Source organism: Eufriesea mexicana, unplaced genomic scaffold (assembly GCF_001483705.2).
Source record: "Eufriesea mexicana isolate 0111107269 unplaced genomic scaffold, ASM148370v2 scaffold3653, whole genome shotgun sequence".
In the NCBI taxonomy this organism is placed as follows: domain Eukaryota; kingdom Metazoa; phylum Arthropoda; class Insecta; order Hymenoptera; family Apidae; genus Eufriesea; species Eufriesea mexicana.
In genome coordinates, this window is record NW_016911671.1 from 668,575 (window position 1) to 688,178 (window position 19,604).

Here is a 19,604-nt window from a genome sequence, read left to right on the forward strand (position 1 = left end):
CGAGAACAGCAGTGACGTTGTCAGATTGAAACGACTGGTAAAGAAAAATCGGATCTAAGAAACATAAGAGAATTTTACTGTTTTCTCTTCATTCTTGGACAGATACATTGATCAACGATTTGAAAATGAACAGGTTTTGTAGACACTTTCGACGTTTGACAGACTGGTTCCTTAGAAATAAAATTCTAATTATCGTTGTGCATTCATCGTTCAACACACTTGGATAAATTAAGCGTCGTTCATCGTCCATCATTCGAATGAAATCGTTTCGAAATCAAAAATTCCACTTCGTCATAGAACGGTAGAAACCTCGGGTGATCGTTGTTACGCGAAAACAATTTCCATTAACGTACGTGTACCGGTACAAATACTAATCGAAAAAGAAACGAATGAAACATATTGTTTTCCCCTTCTTTTCTTTTTTCTCTTTTTTTCTTGATTTTCTTTTTTTGTGATCACTGTTGTCCTCTTTCCGGACCATGTCGAACATCCGTTTTTTAAAGAACAATAAATCCGCATCGTTTCGCCATGTACCTAAGTGCGAAAATCCACGTGTGCTGCATGTACTACTGGTAGTAATAATCAAAGATAATCGCTATTTGTAATTAAAAAGCTGCTTCTCATTAGCGCTGCGCCGCTGCTCCTCTCGTTACAAAGTAACTACGAGTCATTTAATCGTTACATCGAATGTATCGGTATCATTTACAGCCTAAAATACTGAGCAAAGAACGAATAGATCTGTGATCGATGATCCTTGATGGAGCTCCCTTCGTTTTCCGCAATCGCGTTCTTTTTATCTCTTATTCTATCCATCGTTCGCATTTTACTTTCCCTTCGTCATTTCCCTTCGTCTATAACTCTAAATTTGGATCAGCCACGTTACCGATCCCTTGATCCAATCTTAATATTGCTTTGAAGTGACCTGATCGATGAGAATTCGATTTTCGCTGGAATTTTCACACGGGGCGATATGATTTCGACGACCTGTCTCGTTTCTAGATCGATATTTCGTTCTGCTAAATTATAACCGTGTGATCTATCCTTCGCTGTCGGCTCGTACCCGTCGAATCTCGGTCCCTAATGATCGCTGACGATTTAAAAACTATGTCCGATTATTGTCGACAATTTTATCAATCGCAACGAGAGCCTCGACACCTTCGTCGGCATTGGAACGTACTCGTGTTCGTTCAACGTGGTGAACGACTTCGGAGATGATCGAGGATCATCGATCGTCGCTTTTCACCCTTATCGCCGCGTGATAAATCGCCGGTGGGGTGAAAAAAGTAAACTCGGGAGGTCGAGAACGAAAAGAGAGGAAGAGAAACCAACGTACGCTTAGGAGCATTAATTAATTCGAGATATCTTGTAAAAAATTTTACAACGTGTATACGCATACACACGGCCCGGTGTGTACACGTACACACGCACGTGTATGTATAACATGTATATATTTATATACCGTCATTGCGCAGGCAATTGTTACTTCATTATATTTTCTTCTCGTTTTCGTCATTTTCATTTTTTTGTCGTTTTGCCATTTTTTTGCTTTTTTTCTCTTTATGCCGTCGGTAATTTATTATTTCTCCACCTCCTCCCCGTCGCGCTTGCGTTTCTTCCCTACCTTATGGCAATAATAATATAATAATATAATATAATATAATAATAATAACAATAATAATAATAATCGTAATAATGATCATAATAATAATAAGAATATTAGTAATTATCTAAATTCTCGCCGTAATAATTTTCCATTTTCTCGCATGCCTCGTATTTTCTCGTTAATTGTTTCATTTATTTATTCATTATTAATTATTATTTTTTTTCCATTTTTTTCGTTTTTTTTGTTTTTTTTTTTTTTTTTTTTTTTTTTTTTCTTTTTTATTTTTTTTTTTTTTTCCTTTTTTTTGTTTTTTTTTTTTTTTTTGGTTGTCTGTATAAAGGACATTGCAGTTTTACTCGTAGGTGGCACTCAGAATTGCATTTTTTGTTTTTTTTTTTATTATTCTCGCATATCTAATTGTTCGTCTTGGGTCCGTCGACCTATTATTTTCTTTATTCTTTTTTTTGTTTTCTCCTTTTTTAATTCGCTCCCGACAATGCCCTTGCTTTATTTAACTTAACACGTATGATATCTCCCGAAGATCGCAAACGTTTTTGTTCTCCCGTTTAATGCAATTGTTATCGTACGTTCCGATGAACCACCGATCTCCTTGCTTCCTTTACCTAATTTCCTCCTCTCTCTTTTTGTATCTTATTTTTTAAACGTCGCTTATAAGCAATAAAAAAAGAAGGTGCTCTCAGTCGATATTACCTTAAATTTCAAACTTAGCTACGTGTTTACCGTGACGCGAAGGACTCCGAAATTCGTGAAACACTCCACGAGCTGCATCGTAATATATTTAACTCTTTAACCTCCGCCTATATAATTTCTCTTATTATTCTTCTTTCCCCCCCTCTCCATTTCAACCCTTTAACTCTATGAACATCGATCTTCTGCCGTTATCTTGTACTTTCATTTTATTTTTATCGATAATTCCCCTCGTCCCGCTATTCGCCGCGTAATTATCCCTCCTTCTCCTTCTTCCACGATATCGAGTAACGAAAGAAAGCTTCTCCACGTGCAAAAGAAAAAGCATCGCCTCCGGAGGGGAATATACAGATACGTGTATATCCGTGTGTGTATGTATATGCGCATGTGTATATCGGTAATTCGACTAAAAAATTGCTCGAAGGAAATAGCGTCAATACGGTTAGAAACCTCGAAGGCAAGTTCACGTTCCTGCGGTCGGATTAATTGTGTCGATGCCACGGAATAATGTGTCCATGTAACATGTCGTGTCTCGTGTGTCTGTGTATGCCTGTGTGTGTATAAACTTTCTGAAACGCCGCTCGTGCTTCCTGTTCTCACTCTTCTCTCTCGTCCTTTCGCTCTTTCAATTTAAACCCCTTACATCGGTATTGCTGCACACGCCTGCCGATCGATTTCCTCTTAGCGATTCTACGCGCGAGTTTAGCAAACGAACTCGTACCAGTCGGCCGAGCAACTCGAGCAAAAATATGCAGACTGCTTTTCAACGGTTAAACGATCGAATATAAATAAACACAGGAATAACAAACAGAGAGTGCTTTCATTAAAGTACTGAAGCTACTAATCCTCCGTAACGATAGCCCACGATTAGTAACGCAGTGTATAACAAAAAGCGGGAATAGAACCAAAATCCTTCAAATCGACCAAGGTTCTACTTAAAATATTAAACGCTCGGATTTAATACAAGTAGAAAAATACGTGATCGAAGAACCAAGGCTTAATTTTACTCGCAAACCGATGGTATTATTCCGAGCCCTAGATACGTGTTCAAATTCGAAGAACACCCCACGGAACGAAAAGCAACCCCCGCGAACGAATCGGTAGCAAGAGTGATCTCTAACTCGATCAGAAAATCGATCAGCTGACGCTTATTCTATCCTGGCGCCACACTCGCTAGATCCTCCAAAAGGGAACGGAAGGAGTCCACAGCCATCCGAATGATCATTAGAATCGCGTCATCGATTCCCCGACGACGCGTCGCGTTTCAGTCGCAAGCGAGCTGCAGTTGCTTCAAAAGGAAGGGGAGCCTTGGTCTTAATTCCCATGGTCCTGATCGAGCTCGTCCAACGACTCCAGTCTCGCGATCGGCGCCTCGTTTATCGTAAATTCCCAGGAAATGTCTTCGCTGGTTTGCCTCGAGGACTCTTGTCGCTGTCCCGTCCCTTGGCCCGCGCCTTCGTCCCTCTGTTGCCTGCTCTCTGAACGTTGGCTGGCTGCCAGATCGCTGGAACCCCGGTGATTCGTTGGTTCCTTCCTGGATTCGCTGCTTCGTGGACGCTGGGTGCCTCCTCGATCCGACACGGACACCACGCAGCTCCAGGGATCATCCCCGTCCGGTTCTGAACGTTTGTTGAACGAACTGTACCTGTCAAATTGATCCACAGATTAGAACAAAACGATAAAGCGACATTTGAAGTTTGAGGGATTTGATTTTACTTCGTCATCGACCCATATAGTCGATTTAGATGTTTCACCTTGAAATTAGAGAATTTCTAAGACAATGAAGAAAAGTCGTGTATGTACAGTAGGAATGCTAGGGTTTGAGAGTGAATGCAAAGGAATACTTGGACCTGCCTAGCTGATGACTGGCAATAAGCTGCAGTCTAGAGTTCAGGGTGACGTCTGGAGTGACTGTATCGAATGCAAGTGAAGAACGAAAGGAGTCTGAATGTTTAGGGTAGTAATTGAGAAAGGAAGCACGAGTACGAAAGAAGACAGAGTGCAAGGTTTAAATGAGGGTGCAAGAGCTGTCCTAAGACAGTCCTTTACGGAGTTTGAAAAAGAGTCGATGTACGAATGTTAGTTGCACGATCATAGTTCAGTTATTAGTCTAGTCCTCTAGTTATACTTTACTCCTAAGTCTCTTTTAGCTCGTGATATACATTGGAATTAAACAACATCTCTTATTCCTTATATTCGTCAATCAAAGGTATCCCTACATGCACGAAGGAACCTTCTTCTACCCGCGCAGATTAATTATCCAAACGTTATTCAAGATAAGAAGCGTATGTCCGTAATACAGTCTCGTGTTTTGAGTCCATTCCACGTCAACCTTGACACCCAGCTAAATTTGAATGCACTCGTGCTCCCGTACGAATACGGGGAGCAGATAATAAAGGGTGTGCAGCGGAATAATCAAATGCAAGTGAAGTAGTTATCGATCACCCAGCCAGTGTGCCAATTATCTCGAGTACCTAACATCTAGACCAGAAAAGGTTAGAAGTAGCCCTCGATGAAGCAGCTTGCCTAACCGAGGGAAAAGCTTGCACGTACCCACTCCTGAACTCTCCTCTTCTGAATGCAGCAGGTTGACTGTGCCACGCGTGTGGCGGGTGTGCCTGTTGTGTGGCGGGTGGCACGGCCAGGTCGACCGGCTGACTTTGTGACCTGGTGGGTGCGGTTCTGCCGTTCAACGCTGTCTGCAAGGCCGTGGCCAGGGCGGACGTGTCCGACGTGACGGTCAATCGCGACGTTCCCGAGGACGTTGACGTTGGCTCCTTCGTCGGAGGTCTGCTGCAGATGGAAATCAGGGAGGAAATTAATCGTTTCGACTGGGCCCGATCAGCGGCCGCTGGCGTCCGCTATGAGCAGCAGCGAAATATACTTGAAGCACGTGATTATGTACAAGGGGATTCGGTTAGGCCTCTAATTCCTCTAAGTGTCCCGAACAGTGTCGCAAGTCTGTCTGATTGGGACTCCTGTGTAAACCGCGTTAAATCTGACATCGACATTATGGTTTACATCTACGGAACGTGTTCTGTTCGATCGACTCGATGTTGTAGTTCCTTGTTACGCTAGTGTTCAAAAGGAGCACGAGCCTTGAATCGAGTGCTAAGAGGTATACGGTAGAATCTCGATAGTTCTGCGAAAGTGAGTGATTGAGATTCCGATTCTTCGTTTCCCGGTTGGTGAACAGACCTCGCGACGAGTGGCTCGAGGATATTGATTCGTGGTTCGTGCACAGAAACGGGCACTGAATTTATTCCTCGGGATTGACATTTGACATTTCCAGCGGATATAGTATCGCAATTTAGACGCGAGAATATTTTTCAATCCTCGCTGTTTAATTACACCGTGACATGGAACGATATAATTCTCTGATTAAAGCATTCTAGCAAGTTTCGTTTCAATATCCTTCGTCCACATCTAACGTTGTTCGACATAATCGAGATCGTGAGACTATCGAGACTGTACTGCACTTTTCTAAACGAAACTAGCAAAACATACGAATGCTTGTGCACTAATGGAAACTTATGTCCTACGTAGTGGCGATTCATACTCGCGAGAATCAGCTACAAATTGAATCTCTTACCTCTGTCCATCATGATGGGATATTTTAAGTTGCTATGAAGGGAAGTTCTGTTAAGGTATGCAAAGGGTGACAGTGTTACGAATTACGATCGAGATGTACTCGCTGTAAACGATTATTCGATATCAACGATCACCATCTCGTTCGATCAGGAAACATTAAATGGTACTATGTTCAAGTGACTGATACTCCATTTGCGAATTTTCTATCGTACGGGAAAAACTAAATTTTTCTAGCACGATGTTCTTGGAAGTTTTCCTTCAAACTATTCGATAATGGCGTGACTGATGCTGCGTCGTCGAGGATCGAGAAAAATGGCATGATTCCCCCGCATGTTCACCCTCAAGCTTCGAAAACGTGCTACGTCGCAGAACAAATAAAATCATCTACGCACGCGTCGTGTGACAAATGCTCGATCGATATTCTAAGTAAGGGAACAGAAGGAAAAGAAAAGATCGGATCAGCAATTTACTTAAATAAGGAGATCGATCACAATGTAAACTAACGAATGATCTAGCACTAGTAAACAAACAAAAGAAAACCATTCTAAGAAGTATCTCAAAATGATTCTTGAGTAAATGTCGATGTCAATTGTTACTTCTAATTGGTACGAGATTAAGAAAAAAAAAAAAATAAATAAAATTACAAGGTCGAAGATCGAGATAAGGAAGAAGAGAAAGAGAAAGTGAGACTGTTCAAACTGGCAACGTACTTGCAAAGGATTAACTAGCAATAATTCGAGAACGCAAGAAACCAGCAGCGTTACTTTCTTTTATTTTCTTTTTTTCATTTCTTTATGTATAACACTCCTGCCTCGTTTCTACTTGCGCGACACTGCTCGCAAAAAAAGGGTTTCAAAGAAGAGTATGAGAGAGTATGGTCACCTTCGGAACTTGTCCAACCTTTCCAAAATAAAAGACGCCGAAATCAAATGCAACTGATCCAGGGATTTCGAAAGAAAGCTTTCCAAGAATAAAAACATCGATTACTTCCTAGGAAAAAAAGAATCAGTTTCTACTTGAAAAAAAGAGAGTAATGATTTAAAGAGCACGTTTCATCTACGTTTCCCGAAATCGGTCACGCGACTTCAAACGTCTCCGACCGTTGAATAGAAAGAAATAGAAAGAGGAAGAAACACACATATATATAGAGACAGAGAGAAAGAGAAAATGAGACACATAGAAAGAGAAAGATAGAGAGAGAAAGAAAAGACAGAAAGAAAAGACACGTGGTTACATCTGCTATGACAAACAGACTAACATCACAGTAATGTGTGGAAAACGTGGTATCTCTGTCGAAAATTTTGAAATGAAAAGAAATTACGTAGATAGAGTACTCTCGTGCTGTACCTCGGTAAACAAACGATTATAAAGATCCAAATAATTTCCAATTATAAATAGCCATGAAATACTCTCGCAAGATCAAAGAAAATATTTCTCGTATTCGAAAATTAACACTCGTCCGATCCTAAGAAGTTAGACAATAGCTCCCATTGTATTTTCATCGGAATTCCCTTTTTGATCCGACACCAAACGTTTTGACACGTTACTGCGTCCACGAGGAAATTTCAAGTTCACCGTGAATCGCAAATACTCACCTGAACAAACCGTGAGACGTGCTAGGCTGTATCTTTCCATTCCCGTTGCTGGATGGCGGACCCGTCGGTGGTTGTGGTTCACTGGCCGACCGTTGCACCAATGCCGGAGCTCTACTACTTTGTTTGGACAGTCCGGCCGAGGTTGTGCCGGGCATCATCTCGATGCTGGAGCTCTCCCTCGACGAATTGAGCGTCTGTTGCAGCAGAGTCAGGATCAACCTAAAATTCTCCCCCATGGAGTGTTCCAAAGAGGCCATTTGCCGCGATAGCTGGTCTATTCTCGCGTTTATCTCTTCTACTGATCGGCCTGGTCCGCTTTGAAAGTCACCTAGGGAATTCAGAGCAATCTGATGAATAATCTGCTCGACCTTCGTTTCGCACATTCTGTCCGGTAGTTTGAGATGGTTCTCCATTTCAGTTAAATATCTTTTTACACAGGAATACTTCTAATACTTACTTCTCGCGAGATTTAGTACGTATAAGATAGTTTAGCTGTGGACCATCTCAAACGACAACGATTTTTAAGGGGTTTGTCACAACGAAGAGGGGACACAAATCGTTCACGAACAGAGGTGAGAGAACATTCGATCCCGTATCGAACACAGACCACCCACGGAAGCGTGATACACAGATACGCGGTTGCACCCACCGTGAGACTGCGGATGCTGCGGTGGAGACGGTGTGGTGTAGTGACTGGATGTCGTCGACGTGGGATGCACGACATTCTGGCTGAGGCAGCTTTCACCGGCAGCTGAGCTTCTCCGTGCTGGTTTCGTCAACGGTGTGATCACTGGATAAACCCAGGCACAGAATCAGTACCACGATCCGGAAGTAGCACGAGCCTTCCTACCCTCTAAAAGTGCCTCTTATCTCCGAGTAAAAAAGGGGAACCAGGAAAAAAGAAAGAATGATCGAGAGTGAGAAAGAGAGATAGATAGATAGAGAGAGAGAGAGAGAGAGAGAGAGAGAGAGAGAGCGAGAAGAAAGAGGACGAAACTCTTGTAAAAGACGTTTCCAGGGACATTGTGCGGTTTCTTGAGCACGGGTACTCGCCGGTTGATTATGCGAGACATCGCTAAACGAGAGTGTCCGTCGATTTAGAAAACTTGGCCAGTCTACTCTGCCAAATGGATACTTACTCTGCTTGGCAAGGTAATCGTGACTCGTCAGTGGTTGAAGATGGATCTTGTGCTGACGTAGGTCCGGTATGCTGCGCTTGAGATGGGTTAGCATGCCTGAACAACCAGGTTTCAAGGTGTTAACGAACTCGGGAGACAAATGCAAACGCAAAGCTTAAAACGCTGCACGCTTAACCCAAACGCCTCCAATACCCTTAATTCCGAATCCACGAGTCGATGAAACGAGCTTGATCCCATAGACCTAACACGGTCTTCGAAGCAAAGATATTTGAAATGACTCGAAATTCTTTGCAAGCTGCAAACACTGACATCTAATCGCGATAACTGTGGAATACGTTATCAAGCTCATCTCTTATTCGAGTGATAATTCTTAACATCCTATTATTTATCAAATATTTCGTTTACAATTACCGATTACGAGAATATTGATTCTAACTGAGAAGAAGAAAAGAAAAATAAAATTTCGGTGATCTTGAAATCTTAAGAACTAGGACGCACAAAATTTGAGCAGATACTTCGAGGATTTTTATTTAGACCTAATTTGATAAGATTGATATGTACAAATGGTATTTACAGAATTGCTGCGTATTTATATACAAACTACAATGACTGTGACTTCAAAGACTTCAAGATCATATTGGAGATGCATGTGTATGTAATTCGTTTATTAAGGCGATTGGGCTAAGGGGATGTTTTAGCGGACAGAAAATAAGGAAATAGAGAAAGGAGGAAATATGTCGACCGAGAAAATTACGTGAAAAATGATCTACGCTACGGAGACGAGATTTTATTAAAATAAATGTCTATGGAGGAATGAAGATCTTTATGAGACACGAGCAAGTAGTAATTGAATCAAAATGAGTTTGACTGAAGTTGTAGACTTGCGATTGTGAAGTGGAAAGGGGGACAGATTTATAGATTTACAAAGATTCCCTATTTTCTCGTCAGGAAGATTATACTAATTATAGAATTATCATCTGTCAAGTTAATACTTTAGATTCAATACCTTATATGTAATTTAATATTTGCAAGAGTATTTTAGAACTTACATCTCAACACGATTGTTCCATAAAACTACAGATAAAGGGAAAAAATTACCAAGAAAGAATATTCGAAGGAAGCTAAAAGCTCTTTTGCATGATGTGCTTTTTTCCTTTTTATTATTATTTTTTTTTACTAAAGCTGATCGTCACAATTAAAGCAAATAAAAATAACTACGCAACTTTCAACCAAGTGTTAATCATAGAAGAATGATTCTCGTCCCACCGCTTCCACTCCAGCACTACTGCATAATTAGAGCAAACTGCAATTACTGCACTCTGTGATGCAAGATTCGAAATTACCTTTTTCGTAATATTGTTGTTAACGGGTCCGGAAAAACGGTTCTCTTCAAAGATTCTAAGCGGTCCAAACTCGCGTAACGAGTCGATTAAAGTACAAGAGAAATAAAGGGATAAGGGGAAAGCTGAGCTTTTTGTATATACAATGTTCCGAGATGTCTCTGGGCCTCTCGAGGTACAAATATCTCTTAATGATAAGCGTCGATGTGCGGGTATCTGCGAAGCAATGATTCAAAGGTACCTTCCTGAATCATAAGGATCTTCCACATCCATGTATAGCAAACGTTCGAAACCGAGAATCGTAAATATGTCCTTACTCGAATATTAAGAACTCTATGTGTCGTGCAGAGAACAACATTCCTCAGACAGTACGTAGAGGCAAACAAGAGAGAGATATATAGAGATAGAGAGAGAGAGAATCGATAAGAAACGAAGGTATTACTCCGGAGAGAAATAAATGGAGTAAGAAATAATCGATCGACCGAGTACACGATTTCTCTCACCGGTTATGGAGTTCAGAGTGGAGCTTCGCTGCTTCGGCTCGTCGAACTCTAGGTTCAATGGTGTCACGTCCTGGCCGGCCTTGTCGGTGCTGAACTCCAGAATTCCATGACCACTTCCTTTGTCGCTGTCGAGGAATACACGTATAAGCGAGGAGAAAGTCGTTTTCATTTTTAGCTTTTCAATCGGAGAACTTACTATTCTTCCTGATCACCCTGTAAGGAGTCTTGTCGACAAGTGGGGATAAGATTGGTGCCAGGACCTCCGGGTCCTCGACGGTATCTTGGTGGACGGAAAGCGAATCTCCTAGCGTCGACATCGACGTCCGTTGGAGTACTAACAGGATACCTTGCTGATATTGGATCGACACCAGCCTGTTCCTCCTGTAATTAATAACGGAATCTCGTTAGAGAAAAGTTTGAGAATAGATTCGCAGTGCACGTAACGAAATTCATCGTTCGTTTTCATAAAAAGAATAGAGTCAGAAAAGCTGCGAGGATTGCGTAAAAAATATACTTGGCGTATAAAGCGAGACGTGTCCTTGGAAACCCATTTTGCTTCACATCGATATCTTAATTCGTTCCGGAGACACAGGGCTTAAAAGTGCAGCTTGCAACTTAATGGAAGTCGCATTTCCAGGAAATGGAATGACCCACATTTTTATCCCACAATTGCATACGCCGAACTAGTAGTGGGTAAAATGCTGACTCAGTGTCCACACTTGACCATTGCGCACGTGTGCAAGCGTGAGGTAGGTCAGCGAAGACGATTGTGCGACAAGGATAGATATATGAACATATGAAAAATTTATTTAAACGATGCTGTGTCTGAAACTAAAAAAGATATCGAGGTGAAACGAAAAGCTTCTCGAAGGAATGACTTTCTCATTTCTGATAAATCTGTAAACTTTGCTCAAAAACTCCTGACAAATTTAATAGAAAATAAATATACTTTCCTGGTATTTTATTCGTGCCAGTAAGATTACGATGCTTCTAATAACCCTGTTACGTATTTATTAGTAACGCAAGTGTCGAAAAATATATTAAAATTGATGCATTTTCATAGTTTCCATATCTCAAAGTCGATGGGAATACCTCGGTCCCGGTTACACTCATTAATCGAGGTTTCATCGCATTTGGAATAGCAAAATATTTAATCGACTAGATAGTAAGCATCGTTAATGATTCAATATACAATTTCTTCCATGGGAAATAATATTCTTTTTTGAAATTTATCTGTTTAATCTGCGAATGATTTCAGTTTTCAATGGAAATTAATAGAGAAAGATACGTGAACGATACGTACGTCTCTCAAATTAAAGGTGATCTCGAGATTCTGGCTAAAGTGATTCGCGAACTCTGGATAAAGAGCCAGAACGTCGAGTAAATCGTTCCTGTGTATCTTGTGCAGATCGCAATACGTCAACACACGCACGTTGCTAGACGCTTTGCCGACGGTCGGATATATGCAAGGATTCTCCCCGAATATGTCGTCCTTGGCCAGGATGGCCATCACGACGTCGCCTTTCAGTATCTCTATGCTTCCACGCGATATGAAGTAAACGGACGTTAACACGTCTCCTCGATGAACTAACGTATCACCGGGCGGTGCGTGTGTGGTTTTAAACTTTAACGATAACGCCCTGAGGAAAAGAAATCAATCGATTAATCCTTCGCACGCGTGGTTAAAACACGTGGTTAAAAATTCCGAAGGAATCGACGAGAATGATCGACGTGTCTCAACGATCGATCGAATCGGTCGTAATCGATACCTTAAACAACCGGGACTGGCACCCTCGAAGGCTCTACAGTTGTTTAAAAGATTTCTGTTCAGATGAAGACAAATGTCCGCTTGAAGGCACTCGGGGAATCCTTTTAGAACGCTGTTCATGTCGATTCCATTCGTGTACGTCCAAGCATGTTGAAGGTACTCTTCCAACCGTTGACGAAGCGGATTAGGTATCTGATGGAACCTGATGAACTCTCGAACTCGACGCATCTGCATGTGATATCTTGCCGTAGCGCTGTAAAGTCGCTGAATGATCGCCGAGACATTACCGAAGATAGTGGCATACATCAAAGCTGAAATAAAAGTTTCGTAATTAGCGTTACGTTGTCCTCCGTTTCACGTAATCTGACGAATAACGAGACAAATCACCGCGGAAAACCAGCATCGATTACCCGAGACTTAGAGCGACTAATGTGAAGCAATTACGTCATTACAGTCGATACTTACATCCGATTAGCATAACGAGTATAGTAAATATCTTCTCGGCGTCCGTATTTGGAGCCACGTTCCCAAAGCCCACCGATGTTAAACTGCTAAAGGTGAAATACAGTGACGTGATATAGCGGCTCTGTAAGCGGACAAGAGGCAGAGCGTTAGTTCAACCGACTGACCCAAAGTCCTTCCGGTCGTTTAACACGTTAAGTGCCACGCCAGTCGTCAGAGACCGGCCCAGACTAGGACCAAAAGGTGCTACCTTTTGGCGTTACTTAAATTCTTCTCCATCTTTGGACCTTGGGAATTCCTGTTATAACAATTGCTACAGTATCTCCGAGTTTTATGAACACTTATTCGTCGCAACTACCTTTTGGCGTTACTTAAATTCTTCGCCATCTTTGAACCTAACGTTTGGGAATTCCTGTTATAACAATTGCTACAGTATCTCCGAGTTTTATGAACACTTATTCGTCGCTGTGGACCCATGATAGCCGAGTCTGGGCCTGAAGGGGACAGCAAGCAAAACAGCTTGGGCACTTAACGTGACATTCGGTTGCCCACGAAACAACATGTAAGTTAGAGTCCAACTAGGTTACTCACCTTCATACTCGGCCCCCCGGTGTTGTTGGGAAGGTAAAACTGATGCGTGTCATTGGCCAGGATATCGAGCCAGCCAATTTTGCTCTTCAGCGTCGGTCTCTCCGCGTTCCCAATGGCGTACCTGGAATAAGACAGTTGCATCTGTCGCGACCTTAAGTTCAAGAACGAATAAGTTCCAGAAGCTGTGAAAATTCCGCGCAATGGAGGATTCTCCGATATCTTGGAAACTTACCATATGCACGCCATCCAGTGAGCGAAAAGACTGAAGCTGAACATCAAAAGGAGTAAAGCCGCGGCGCCATACTCGCTGTACATGTCGATCTTCCTGGCTACTCTGACAAGCCGTAGGAGACGAGCCGCCTTCAATAGTCCTATCAAGGTGGTCGTCTGCAAAGAACACGTCACACTTTGTCGATCTTACGCTCGGCCGTACGACATTCTTGATTCTTTACTCGAGCTTTTTCGTCGAAGCTAAAGTGAACTGACTTTGGCCTTGAATCGAGCATCAATGGCAATATCCTGTCATTTGGATATTTTCAACTGGGACTTGGCCAGAATTGTCCCGTGTTCCTACAAACTTGATTACATCCGATTCGAAAAATTGCAATTTTTTACACCCCTTCGAGATATCTTTTTCAAGTATCGCGATTACTTTTGCAGGTCAATCGTTATCTCCAGGAATAACGAAATTACGTTAATAGTCGTGTTCTCGTGTCAGATGCGTTATCTCTGACGAGTAAGGCTAGCCGATAAAATATGCAGTATCAGTTAGAAACGTTATAAATAATTAATCCGTCCTCGATACACCGGCATCAAACGGCTAAGTATTCCACGTGAGCAGTTATCTTCTTTTATCGAATCGTCGATCCTCGTTGCAACGCCAAAGTCAGTTTGACAGTCTGAGTTATTGCTGTAATCGTAGGTCTTACGAGGAATCTCTAGTACGTCGACTGTCGTTCTCGAGTTCGATCGATCGAGACGTCGCCGGTCACTTTTAGGTCAGCCAGAAGCTTCGCAACACCTAATATTCCCTTTGATATTTTAAGAAAATGTCAAGCCGTCATGAACGAAGTAGAAAAAAAGGAAAGGTAGAAAAGAAGCGTGGAAAGGTTATTCGCATCGATTGCTTTGCGACTTTCCGTTCAGCCAGACAAATTGAAACAAATCGAGAATGGCAATCGCGAGAACTTTGGCTGACTGCTGCCAACAGGCATCCTGTCTCTTTAATTCCATCCTCGAGGAATCTTCAGTGAAAAGAATTACCTTCTAGGAAAAATTCCTATGTTTTTTGATCTTGTCACCGAATTATCTGATTTCAATCGGTTAAATGCCACATCGGTCCCTAAGGACTTTCCGTTCAGGCCTAGCTGGTCCGTACGGCCCGGAAGGGCCCACGTGACAGCTAACCGTGGCGTGAACGGGATGGCACGTTAAACCGGCGTGGCATTTAACGCGTTAACCATAATTGCTCGCGATACGTAGGAAAAAAGAAACGAAAATAAACGAAACGAAAGAGAAAAGGACAGGTGCTGACTAGGATCGAATCGTGTAACAAGCGATTGGAAGAAGACAAGTCTTACAAGGGTTTCGTTACTCGCGACGTTCGTACGAGTGTCACGTGTGAATCGTAAGCTCGGATTACACGCCATCGTATGGGCGTGCCAAGTCATCTCGATCGATCGAGATCTTTAGTCAGGAATCGTTGATCTCTCGCATTGCTCGATCAAGATTCGACTGACAGTCGGTCGTCTTAAGGATCGTTGCAAGTAAGATTATGCATTCACAACCGTATACCGTTGCAAACATTCTGCTCAATACAGTCTCGTGAATACTCATGCTTTCTCGCCGATAAGTAACATCTTACCTGCCGTGGGTTCGAGAATCGATTAGCGCCGTTCGATCGAAACGACGCCTCGTAACGACTCTATCATGCAAAAGTCGACTACGCTCCAACGAAAACTGAACCATTCGACTAATAAGTATTGCTACCGATAATCTCGAACTTGATACTTGGTGCACGGGTTGCTTGGCGATAGTTACACTGTTTTACCACACCGATAACGATCAACGATTCGCGTTCTAACGCTTGCCTCTCTAATTCCTCGTTTATCATCTTTCCGTCTTCGTGACGACGCGAGAAATCCTCATACCCGTGCTGCACTAGCAATACAGCAGGTCGAACGGAAATAGAACTGTCGAGGACAACGCGATATTTTTTAAGACGTTATTATCTGCGGGTTTTGCTTGGATGGTCACGGTGCTTTGAAGATTCGGCAAGGATTTATGGTCTGGAACGAACGCGAGATATCGGCCAGCGATCGACCCCAGGCCAGGGATGAGAAACTCGGCCGTCTTTTATCCGTCCTCGGGATTACCAAGAATATCCGAGGACGTTTGATAGCAGCCAGTGATAATGCTGCAAATGTTATTACGATGTACACGCGAACCGGTGCATCGGAGGAGGATCGGTGGAAACTTGGAATACACCGTGTCCCGTTCTATTGTCTAAAGCTGATGGTATCTTTCTGCCGAAACGGTTTCAACCTCGTGGATGCTTCGCCGGTTTGCAGATACGCTATCTGCGAATAATTGGTACCTTGGATCGTCAGGATACGTCGGGCAATTCGTGGACGTTTGATGCTACGTTCGCGGTATTTAAAGGACGGTCAGATAATGCCTCGGATAGCGAGTGAGATATAGCCTGTTCGATATCTTTGATGGCTAGAACACGCGGATGTACCGAGACGTTTTGCATCTCGGGTATTCGACTACTCGAGGGTTCGGTGCTCGATCGATTTCTTAATTCTGGGAGAGAGCTCTCGAATCTTCGGGAATTTTAATACACGGTTTTATTTCGAACGGAAATTAGCAAAGCTGTCGAACGTATGGTGATCATCCAAGGGGTAGCGAGTAGAAAGAAGTAAAGGGTTTCTGCGCTCTTCTGCGTAAATATCCCCTAGCAACCCGTTACTCGTACACAAGACACATTATACGTACATAAGTGGAAAGAAGACGAAGCGTTCAAGCGACAGAAAACACACATGATCATTTATCGTGTAGAAAAAATATCCAGGTATACAAGTACAAAAAACATGATACAACAGGATATGAGTTCTCGGTTTGTATTAAAAGCGTAATTACAAAACAGGTTTTGTTAAGAACACCGAATGAAGATTCGTTCGATGACAGTAAATACGTATACACACAAAAATTATTATATTAGGCCGGGCTTGTACGGTTTTTTTTTTTTTTCTTTTTAATGTCTATAGCTTACAACAGAAGCGTAATTAATAAAAAGGTACGGAAAAAAGCTCGACAACGTAAAAACAGGACCAACAGAGAGTCTTTAATGGGATCCAGAGAGAAAAAACGCCAAAAGCTTACATACGATCGTCACAAAATCCCGCTGAAAAACCTTTCGTTTTCGGGGTGCGTTCGTTGTGTCACTATGTGATCCTCTGCGTCTCTCGCGTGTCGTTCTGTTTCTATGCGTGTGAATGTCACTGTGTATCTCTCTATGCGTGTGAGCGTGAGTGTGTGTCTGTGTACTTGTTGCGAGCTTTTGAACAGGGAGACGCGAATCATAGAAGTTTCGCAGACTTTTCCAAGTGTCTCTAATTCCTCTTGCACTTTCTTGTTCGACTGTACTATAGGGTTAGCAAATCGTGACTCATGATTGTGATCGGAAAATGTGCGTGTTATTCGACTGTACATTGGATTAAACGAGTGTTCGGTGAAGGCTATTCGTGTGTCGTGTGAGTGTATCGGTGAATTTTGGAAAAATCGACTTGACCGCGAGAGATCGATCTCTTTCGAGACCTGATGCCGATGTTAGTGCTTTTGACACTGTCTCGAATCGTTCGACGAATATATTTCTAGACAAGCACGGATAATCCTGCAACCCCGAAGCTTAAAATTGATCTACCAGGTGCAGTTGCGGAACGATAGCAAGAACAATTCGTTATAATTTTTAATAAATCGGTATTCGGTAATCCAGGTCGAGAACTATGGGGGAAAATAGCAGGTTCAACATTTTCGATACTTTTGGCACAATCGATACGTCGGATGTCCAATAATTTTGTGGATAATTTCGGTATTCCGTAGACCATGGTAGTCATATGCACTTTTCTCGATATTTCATACGCGAATATCGGATATTTCGTACATGCCAGAAAATTCGAAACTAGTCTTCCGTAACTGCACCCTGCGCTATTGGGAATAGAGGAACAAAAAAATGGAGAAGCTGAAATGTAACGGATGTAAACGACATGAAACGTACAAATAATTCCCTGCGAATTAAGGGAAAAAAAAGAAAAATAAGGAAAAGAAAAAAAGAAGAAAAAAAGAAAGATTCGACGGAATGTAACGTGGTTCTTTTTAACAAGCTTTCTCTGATTCTTTTTTGTCGGCCAGCCATCTCTCTAATCTTGTTTCGTCTTTGATCAGGCTCGAACGGCTTCGACGGTACAGTATCATCTAATTCGTGCCACAATATTACACAATTCAGGTGGATTACAGTCGGCGAACGGAACAATGTCGAGTTATTTCGATTGATTGAGCATCGAAGTTGGATACAAAGAAAAAAAAGAGAAAGAAAAAGGAGGAAAAGTCGTCGATCAACTAACTACGAAAAATACTCTAACTATTGGCATTATTCTCAACAAGTATTGATACCCAACGAGTCTCTACGTCGCTACGTAAAAATGGCAAGTGAGATGGGAATGATATCGAGGAAACAAAAAAAAAAAACAAAAATTCATATATATATATGACATCGAAATGAAAAATTGCAACAAACGATCGTCTCACATCGTAACGGTGGATCAATATTTGTTAGGAATAATTCATCTAAAACTATCAACTACCTAATCAGGGTCATTATGTGTATTCATATATACATATATATGTGTACATATATGTACATATACAATACAATAATGAAAAAACACTGATTACGAAAATATTCTTCGTCCCTTTATCGCTTCATTCATACACGGTACTGTCGTCAGATGTATTTTACAGAGATGCTCGTATACTCGTAAAGACGTACAAAGCTGAGTAAAACAAAAGAGGAAAAAGGTGGTATGTTCAATTCTACTGGTTCCATACTTTGATGCAAATGTCGATTCTCCTACCAAGAGATCGTACGTGGACACATATCGTTGTTATTATTACGGTTATCGTGATTAGCACTGTTATTACGATTATTGTTACGATTATTATTATTATTTACAGTATCGCTTGTTTGCAAGAATACTTTACTGTGAACATGCAGACGCTCCCTCAGGGTTCATCACACGTTGTGAAATATTTTTCACGCCGCCAGAGGACGGGGGAGCAAGTCGATCGACATTTCTCGTTTTCGTTCTACGACTGTACCGAGTGCTTCCAAAAATCTGGGAACAGATTACGTTCCACGATGTGAGTGACTAAAATTTAAAAAGAAAAAAAAAGAAACTAAAAGAAAAGGAAAAAAAAGATGAAAGAAATCGAGCTTTCTCTTTCGATTTTCTTTATCCTTTTCCATAATGTCGATCGACTTGGCACGAACTTGCTTGACAAATCGTGGGGTTGCAGTTGGTCGAATTTTCTTCTTGTACGTTCTCGTATGAGTGTATGCGTGTTCGTGTGAATCTTGTGATCGTGTTACGAATCGTGTGTGGGTGTGTTCGACGTATGCGTGTACAGGGTATGCGCGTACGTGTGATTATCGTGGAGATTTCGAGGTGAAACATTAAGAAAAAAAAAGAAAAAGAAAAAATGGGGGATTCTGGGTAGTACGTAAAAAAATTCTGTGCAAGAAAAACATCAGACGTGTTACTTCTTTCTTTGTTTTTCTTTTTAAGCGATTAACTGTACATGATAGAAAGAGATAGAAAGAGATAGAGACAGAGTGTAAGAGACAGACAGACAGACAGACAGACAGACAGTAAAGAGAGAAAGGAAGGAAGAAAGTAAGAGAAACAGATAGAAAAAGTTCATGGCTGCGTTGGTGATTTTTTAATCATTAGTGTGTAAAAAACGTGTGTAAATCGAAACCTGCGTTTTATTAAAGGAAAATTATAGAAAAAAAAAAAAAAAGAAAAAACGTCAGCCTGTGAGTAATTTTTCTGTGTGTATGTATGTCAACTAACCTCGTTCTTGTCCAAGTCGAGCTACGAAAACGTTAAACTGAGGTTAAAATTCGTTCGTTTATGATTTCGTGATTGATTTAATTGTTCTTTTCTTTTTTTTCGTTTTTTCTTTTCTTTTTTTTTTTTTTTTTTTTTAATAAAAAAAGGGGGGAAGAAAAGGAAAAAAGGGA

General features: G+C 41.6%; 1 protein-coding gene across 1 annotated transcript in view; it reads right to left on the reverse strand.

The window, feature by feature from the left end:
* Positions 1-1,895: 1,895 nt before the first annotated feature.
* Positions 1,896-19,604, reverse strand: part of sei (potassium voltage-gated channel seizure) — a 122,150-nt gene continuing 104,441 nt past the window's right edge. The window contains exons 13-26 of the mRNA XM_017905140.1: positions 19,435-19,455; positions 13,533-13,687; positions 13,301-13,421; positions 12,713-12,833; positions 12,249-12,558; positions 11,783-12,119; positions 10,676-10,860; positions 10,480-10,604; positions 8,637-8,732; positions 8,147-8,287; positions 7,498-7,825; positions 6,785-6,862; positions 4,865-5,104; positions 1,896-3,956 (exon numbers count right to left, since the gene is read on the reverse strand). Of these exons, the coding sequence (XP_017760629.1) occupies positions 3,626-3,956; positions 4,865-5,104; positions 6,785-6,862; positions 7,498-7,825; positions 8,147-8,287; positions 8,637-8,732; positions 10,480-10,604; positions 10,676-10,860; positions 11,783-12,119; positions 12,249-12,558; positions 12,713-12,833; positions 13,301-13,421; positions 13,533-13,687; positions 19,435-19,455 (2,589 nt within the window). The 3' untranslated portion in view covers positions 1,896-3,625. The remainder of the gene's footprint in view (positions 3,957-4,864; positions 5,105-6,784; positions 6,863-7,497; positions 7,826-8,146; positions 8,288-8,636; positions 8,733-10,479; positions 10,605-10,675; positions 10,861-11,782; positions 12,120-12,248; positions 12,559-12,712; positions 12,834-13,300; positions 13,422-13,532; positions 13,688-19,434; positions 19,456-19,604) is intronic.